Below are 7,911 nucleotides of genomic sequence, written 5' to 3'. Positions count from 1 at the left end.
TTGGACAAAAGCTCTTTTATTTACTGCCATTCTTTAGCCCTTCTCCCAGTCCAGGAAGAGAAGTCTGAGGAGTTAGTAGGTAGTGACCCTGAGTGGGTAGGAAATACACGGTGTGAGGAGGATACGAAACAGCAGCACAAAGAGGCAAGAGTGGGAAAAGAGTCCAGAAAGTGCAATCTTCTCCGGATCACATATTTCATGCCCCTATTTTTGAGAATAAATTATATGTCAATTGGCCTGCATAAGATGTGAAAAGGATGGAGGCAAGCTGGCACTGATGTTTGAACTTCAGTTAACCCACAGGACCAAGGTTAATGCATGCTGTTCTGGTAGCTGAAGTCCAAAGAGAATCTAAAGATGGAATGACTACCCCTAAGCCTCAAATGCACTCGCAGTTTTCCTGAGCTGACTCATAGTGGCATGGAATGAGGCTGGCAATGCCAACGGCCGTGGGTACCAGAAGGTGAGACCAGCTCCATAAAGGCATTATTAGCTTAGGAATGAGGCTGATTCTAGGGGTTCTTGGTACACAGAGTTGCAACAAGGGAGAGTTAACTGGTGCAGCAGCTCCAGGGACAGGATCCGCCCTGCTCAGTTATCAGGCTCTTGGTGGTGATATCGCAAGGGGCTCAGGGACCCTACCAGCTGGCACTGGTTCCGATAACAAGGCAGGCACAGGAAAAGGTCTCTTCAGGAAAAATCTGCCACCACTGCCTGAGACCTCATAAGGGAAGGCAGGGGAGGGTGGCTTTCTGATGGAGTAAAATTGGGACTGCAACTAAAAAGAAGAGTAGCTGGGCAAGCCCATACACAGTTGTGGTACCAAGGGCAGAGGTGATGTCCTTACTGGGACCAACGTCATCAATGCTTCTGAAGAGATTCTTGAGATTCTTAAAAGAAGAGGGGTCAAATCAGGGTCAATGTCAGGACAGGGCTACTTGCTCCTCTCTTCAATGTGTCCAGGGGACTGGGCAGCAGAAGGCACTCTCACTGGGTCAGCACCTAGTGGCAGAAGAAGGTGGCGCTTTATTAATCAGAAGGAATAATTACCTAGAACTTAAAGCAAACCCCCACATGTAAGGATATAAACACATAGTCCATACTGTAAAGATGTAAACTTTCTACTAATGACTCATCAGAAGTTAGCTTACATGCTTTTCTTATCTGGTAACTATTGCTGCCTTTCAGTTTACATACCTCATCCTTCTTCATCTCTTAAAAATCATCTTCGCTATTTTCCTCTCTTCTAAAATCACCTTTGGCTCCTATGATGGAATTATATATATGTTTACGTATATAAACGTTTAGTAACTTTTTGTCGTGTACTGATGAGAAAACCATTACCTTGCAGTTACTCATTAGCATCACCAGGTGGCACTGGTGTGAAGTTCAATCCACTTATAAAAATTTATTTGGGGTGGGAATGATCTCAGACTTTTCTTTTTTCTTTTCTTCCTCTTCCTCTTCCCCTCCTCCTCCTCCTCTTCTTGTTCTTCTTCCTCCTCCCTTTCCCCTTCCCCTCCCCCTCCTCTTTCTTTCCTTCTTTTTTTTTTTTTTTTTCTGATACAGGGTGGCACTCTGTCACCCAGGCTAGAGTACAGCGGCATGATCACAGCTCACTGTAACCTCAACCTCAACCTCCTGGACTCAAGTGATCCTCCCACCTCAGCATCCCCAGTAGCTGAGACTACAGGTGTGCACCACCATGCCCGGCTGACTTTTTTTTTTTTGTAGATACTGAGTTTCATGATGTTGCCAAGGCTGGTCTCAAACTTCTGAGCTCAAGTGATCTGCCCACCTTGGATTCGCAAAGTGCTGGGATTACAGGCACAAACCACTGCAACTGGCCCTTTCCTTTGAGTAGATGGAAAAAATTGCACCCTGCCAGGCACAGTTGGCTCACGCCTATAATCCCAGCACTTTGGAAGGCCAAGGCAGGTGGATCATCTGAGGTCAGGAGTTGGAGACCAGCCTGGCCAACATGGCGAAACCCCGACTCTACTAAAAATAAAAAATTAGCCAGGCATGGTGGCACACATCTGTAAGCCCAGCTACTCAGGAGGCTGAGGCAGGAGAATCGCTTAAACCCGGGAGGCGGAGGTTGCAATGAGCTGAGATGGTGTCACTGCACTCCAGCCTGGGCGACAGACTGAGACTACGTCTCAACAACACTACCACCACCAACAAAACAACAACAACAAAAATTGCATCCTCAAATCTGTCTTCACCTACTGTCCTTTCTAGACACACTCTCCCACCCCATTCCTTAGCTTAACAGGAGCTGACACTACATTCAAACTGTCAGTTTGTCATGTAAGGTGAACAGAAACAGATTGATCTTTTTTTTTCCTTCACTTTGTCCCAGTGCCAGACTTGAAATTGTCATATTTAGGGGTTAACCTGCCATTTTCACAGGTTTTTTTCACCACCAACCATTTCTTTCTTTCCTTTTTTTTTTTTTTTTTTTTGAGACAGAGTCTCACTCTGTCACCCTGTCACCCAGGCTAGTGTGCAGTGGCACGATCTTGGCTCACTGCAACTTCTGCCTCCTGGGTTTAAGCAATTCTCCTGTCTCAGCCTCCTAAGTAGCTGGGGTTACAGGCACCCGCCACCACACCCGGCTAAGTTTTGTATTTTTAGTAGAGACGGGGTTTCACCATGTTGGTCAGGCTGGTCTCGACCTCCTGACCTAGTGATCAGCCTGCCTTGGCCTCTCAAACTGCTGGGATTACAGGTTTGAGCCACCGTGCCCAGACTCTTTCTTTTCTTTCTTTTTTTTTTTTTTGAGATGGAGTCTTGCTCTGTCACCCAGGCTGGAGTGCAGTGGCGCCATCTAGGCTCACTGCAACCTCTGCCTCCCAGGTTCAAGCGATTCTCCTGCCTCAGCCTCCCAAGTAGCTGGGACTACAGGCAGGTGCCACCATGCCCAGCTAATTTTTGTATTTTTAGTAGAGACAGGGTTTTACTATGTTGACCAGGCTGGTCTCGAACTCCTGACCTCAGGTAATCCACCTCACCCTCCCAAAGTGCTGGGATTACAGGCATGAGCCAACGCACCTGACCCCAATCATTTCTTTCATTCCCAATCCAGGCATTTCTTACCTCACAGCCCCTGCTTACAGTTCTCACCTGACCTTGGAGGCTGACTCTGGACGTTCTGCTGATATTTTCGCCCACTATCCTGCTCAGGTGGTGGTTTAAGTGTTCCACAGCAAAAACAGCAGCAACAACAGAAACAGCAACAAGTGAGCAGTGTACACAGGATGACAAGTGTCTAAAAGGTAGGCGAGAATGGCCTCAGTCCAGCAGTTTTCTATATGACTGCTCAAACTTCCCTCCCTCAATCCTCCTGGCACCCAGAAAATGAGACAACAGAAGCATTTGTCATAAGGAGAGGAAGGTCACCCTTCTTTCCTTATTCTTAAGGGACCTAGAGAATTGTGTACCTTGAACCAACAACTATTCAGAATAAAATAGTATCTGACGCCTTCTTCACCAAAGTGATCATACAGATATATTCCCAATGAGCCATGCTGGTCGTAAATTTTCCGCTTCTTAGAGTCGCTCAGTATGGCATGAGCTGCGTTGATCTCTTTGAATATTTCTGCTGCTTGAGCATTCCCTGGATTCTTGTCGGGATGATACTGCAAGGCCAGTTTCCTACCCAGGCGATACCCAAAAGGAGGGTGGGGAAGCAATGGGGAATGGCTGGGAAAGGAGGCTTAGGATGAATGACAGGGATTAGTCTCTAGAGAGTGCAGAAGGAATGCATGAGATGTGGTACAAGGATGGAGGCAAGCATCCAAGGTTTAAACTCCTTCCCATACTATAATGAAGAGGGTGATGGCCCCATTTGGCCCCAAAGTGAGGGCTTGTTGGGACTTAAAAATGGGTCATAGGGCCAGGCGCACTAGCTCACACCTGTAATCCCAGCGCTTTGGGAGGCTGAGGTGGGCAGATCATGAGGACAGGAGTTTGAGACCAGCCTGGCCAACATGGTGAAACCCTGTCTCTACCAAAAATACAAAAAATTAGCTAGGCGTGGTGGCAGGCACCTGTAATCCCAGTTACTCGGGAGGTTGAGGCAGGAGAATCACTTGAACCAGGAAGGCAGAGGTTGCAGTGAGCCGAGACTGCACCACTGCACTACAGCTTGGGCAACAGAGCGAGACTCTGTCTCAAAACAAACAAACAAACAAACAAAAAAAGGGTCGTAGTCCGGGGACAGTGGTTCACGCCTGTAATCTCAGCACTTTGGGAGGCCGAGGCAGGTAGATCACCTGAGGTCAGGAGTTTGAGACCAGCCTGGCCAACATGGCAAAACCTTGTCTCTACTAAAAATATAAAAATTAGCCAGGCGTGGTGGTGCACGCCTGTAGTCCCAGCTTCTCAGAAGGCTCAACAGTCTCTGTCTCTGCTTTGGGACAGGGTGAGACTTTCTCTCAAAAGAAAAAAAAAAAGGAGAAGAATCAGATAGCAAAACAGATACAGAAAGAAAAAGGCTTTAAGGGGGAAATTCCACGGATCAATAAAGGACTGAGGTCTGAACCTGTAGGATTTTTTGACGTCTTCAGGTGAGGCACCCTTCTTAAGCTCCAGCACTGCATAGAGGCTTGTCCCACTTTTGGACAGCCGGTGGGCTGCTTCGTTCACGGTAGACATGATCTGAGCCAGAGGAGAAGCAGCATCTGTGAGAACTTCTACAAGTAACGGCCCGGAGAAGTGCACTTCCAGTAACAGGAAACTCATTACCTTCAGGGATTAGGCAGGTAAATGATGACAGAAGGACAAGGATAAGATAATAGTGAGTGGGATCTGTGGCTAGCAGGAGAATTCAGGTGATCAGAAAGATTCAGATTTTAAGGAGGAAACATCTTCTCCTCACATTTCCGAGCGTCCTCCAGCTACACAGACCTCCAGACATCCCACATCCTAAGGTGCCGTAAGCTAGGAGGGGTCTAAACCAGGAAAAGAGTCTGATTTTGTCTAGCGCTTCTACTACCTGGAGTAAACACCTCTGGGTCTGTCCAAGCTCACTGCTGGGTTTGAAAGACCAGGACGGCCCCAGCCTGAACAGATTGGATCAGGAATCAGAAAGATCCACTTTTTTTTTTTTTTGACAGTTTTCTGCTCTTGTGGCCCAGGCTGGAGTGTAATGGCGTAATCTGGGGTCACTGCAACCTCTGCCTCCTGGATTCAAGCGATTCTCCTGCCTCAGCCTCCCAAGTAGCTAATTTCCCACCACGCCCGGCTAATTTTCTGTATTTTTAGTAGAGTCAGAGTTTCACCATGTTGGTCAGGCTGTTCTTGAACTCCTGACCTCAGGTGATCCACCCACCTCGGCCTCCCAAAGTGCTGAGATTACAGGCGTGAGCCACCGAGCCTGGCTGATCCACAACTATTGAGAGAAACACTTCAGACCAAACCGTGGCCGGCCTAACAGAAGTCAAGTGTCCAAGAGCCTGGCGGGGGCGGGGAGTGCTTGCAGCTAGGCCCGGACTTGCTTCTTCCCTCCAGTCTCCTGCTCTCAAACCACCCCACTTCTGTCCCTCAAAGGTGGGGCACTGGGGAGAGGAGGAGGAGGACTCAGGGGCTCGAGAAGGAAGAGAAAAGGCGTTGCTGCGGGAAAGACCTGGCAAGGAACACGCAGCAGAACCCCAGAGCGCAGGGTAGAGGCCTGCGGGCCAGGAGAACCAAGCAAGGCAAGGAGCTCAAAGGGAGAGCTCTGAGTGTGCAGGGCACCTCTAGCCCTGTGCCGACTCCTCACCCGGCTCTGGCCCTTTACCTGGGAGTCGTTCTCTTAAGCCAGGTAGGTGCCCTTCATCCTCTTGGGTGTGAAACTTCACACCGGCCGGGTCCAGCAGCTGACTGCGCTTGCGCTCAGCGCCGACGCTGCCGGTCAGGGCAGGTCGTTTTTTGGCGCCCCCGGAAGCACTGGGTGGGGAGGCCACACTGGCCCTGGGACTTATTTCGCGCGCAGGGAAGCGAGAAGGCTCAGCAGCCTGCGGCCCAGGGCAGCGGAGGAGCGTTGCTGCCAGGCTTTGGGGCAGGGATTCCCGCCGAGCCCCTCTTCTCCAGCAGGAGGGCACCACCCATCTTGATGGCCCAACTCACTCCAGGAAACACAATGGGTTTGCTGACCGTGGCGGATGAGAGGTATGGCTGCTGCATGCCCTTCCCAAGAGGTGTGTTACCTTCCCAGTTGTCTTCAGGACTTCGGGCTCTCCGCTCGGTCCCTCCTTCCCTTCCACCTGGAAACACCTCCACAATCTGTAAGACCCAACTCTTATGCCCCTGTTCCTGACACTCCATCCTTCACTCTCCCAGTTGTTCCCACTTCGTTTGTCAAAGCATTTCTCCTTGTATATTGTAATGATAAGTTTGCACATCTCATTAAAATGATGTCTTGAGCCTTTTCCAAAAGTCACTACCGTGCTTCAAAAACTTAAATATGATGCCATCATGAGCATGTCCCATAATGTAACCCAACTTGGGTGTTTCAATTGTTTCTATTTGATAGTATAATAACCTTATGAGGAAAATTCAACAGAAATTCTTGAACAAATCTCTAATTTTTTTTTCCTAAGGATACATTCTTGGAAGTGGAATTATTGGATCGAAATGATTTTTTCTTTTTCTTTTTTACGCTGTTGATCTCTATTGCTAAATTTCTTCCGGAAAGGTAGCAGAAGGAGGATTTGTATGCCCACCTGCAGGTGTGGGAGCATGCCTCTACCTGGCCTCCCTTCCCGTGAGTTTCTACAGGAGGTAGTGTTTGCATCACTTATAAGTGACTACTTTGCAGTCCTGGGTTTCTTTACAAGAGCACTCAATGGCTCCTGTAACATGTAGTAGAAAAAGCTTTATTACTTGGAAAATGCTTATCTGTTAACCCTTTTGTATCTTTTTATCACTGCCTTCCTTTTATTACAGTTATTTGTGCACATTTTCCTCCCCTTGTAGGTTTTTTTTTTTGACCTGGAGTCTCACTCTGTCACCCAGGCTGGAGTGCAGTGGTGCAATGTCAGCTCACTGGAACCTCTGCCTTCCAGGTTCAAGTGAGTCTCCTGCTTCAGCCTTCCAAGTAGCTGGCATTACAGGCGTGCGCCACCATGCCCGGCTAATTTTTTTGTATTTTTAGTAGAGACGGGGTTTCACCATGTTGGCCAGGCTGGTTTCGAACTCCTGACCTCAGCGATCTTCCCGCCTTGGCCTCCCAAAGTGCTGGGATTATAGGCGTGAGCCATTGCGCCGGCCCCCTTGAAGGTTTTAAGTAGTAAATCAGTATTCCACCTCAAGAACCATCTAAGCAAATGAACTAAGGAGTCCATCTGCAGCAGTCACGATGACTGCTGAATTAATGAATTTATTTCTGTAGGTCTGTGATCAGTGCTGGGAGAGGGGATGAAGACCTTTGCATCACCCACCCAGTCCATAGGCCCTGGGTCAGATGAGTTTAGAGGTTACTCACCTAAAAAGAAGCTGAAGCTGATAATTTTTTTGGTGGTTTGTCTCATGCCAAATTTCTTTAACCCCCAAGCTTTCATGAGTATCATGGGAGGACCAGCAGAACAAACCAGCAGAACAAACCAGCACATTTCTGCCCCAGCACTGCGTAGAGAGAGCAGAACTTATTAGAGGTACACTTGTAACAAATTCCTTGCCTCTGTCTGTAAGAGCCAGCATGGTCCTGCCTCTGCCTCTCCAATCTTTTCTGGAACCACTGTCCTGCTTGCTCTGGGCTCTGCTCCACCACTTTCCTCTTTCCTGTTAGTTATTTGAAAACATTGTGTTTCCTCCCATTTCAAGAGCCTTTGACCGTGTTGTTCCCTTTGCCTGGAGGGCTTAACCTCTCATCCTTCAGGGATCTCAGCTTCAGGCCTCCTCAGGGAGGCCTTCTAAACTGGGTTC

General features: G+C 48.5%; 1 protein-coding gene across 4 annotated transcripts; it reads right to left on the bottom strand.

The window, feature by feature from the left end:
* Nucleotides 1–5,918, bottom strand: DNAJC5G (DnaJ heat shock protein family (Hsp40) member C5 gamma). Of its 4 annotated transcripts, none has more exons than XM_023230023.1 (7): nt 5,786–5,918; nt 5,003–5,259; nt 4,550–4,665; nt 3,447–3,708; nt 3,130–3,274; nt 1,198–1,265; nt 1–1,002 (listed from the first exon to the last, which is right to left on the bottom strand). In XM_023230023.1, the coding sequence occupies exons 3-6, from the start codon at nt 4,660–4,662 to the stop codon at nt 1,216–1,218; spliced, it is 570 nt and encodes a 189-aa protein (XP_023085791.1). In that variant the 5' UTR covers nt 4,663–4,665; nt 5,003–5,259; nt 5,786–5,918; the 3' UTR covers nt 1–1,002; nt 1,198–1,215. The 4 variants fall into 4 exon arrangements, with proteins under 4 accessions (XP_023085791.1, XP_031790090.1, XP_023085793.1 ...); XM_031934230.1 differs by having other exon boundaries at nt 5,003–5,190; nt 5,768–5,906; XM_023230025.2 differs by lacking the exon at nt 3,447–3,708 and having other exon boundaries at nt 5,786–5,906.
* Nucleotides 5,919–7,911: the final 1,993 nt, after the last annotated feature.

The sequence above is a fragment of the Piliocolobus tephrosceles genome, chromosome 15 (genome assembly GCF_002776525.5).
Source record: "Piliocolobus tephrosceles isolate RC106 chromosome 15, ASM277652v3, whole genome shotgun sequence".
In the NCBI taxonomy this organism is placed as follows: Eukaryota; Metazoa; Chordata; class Mammalia; order Primates; family Cercopithecidae; genus Piliocolobus; species Piliocolobus tephrosceles.
This window is presented reverse-complemented; position numbering and strand designations above follow the sequence as displayed.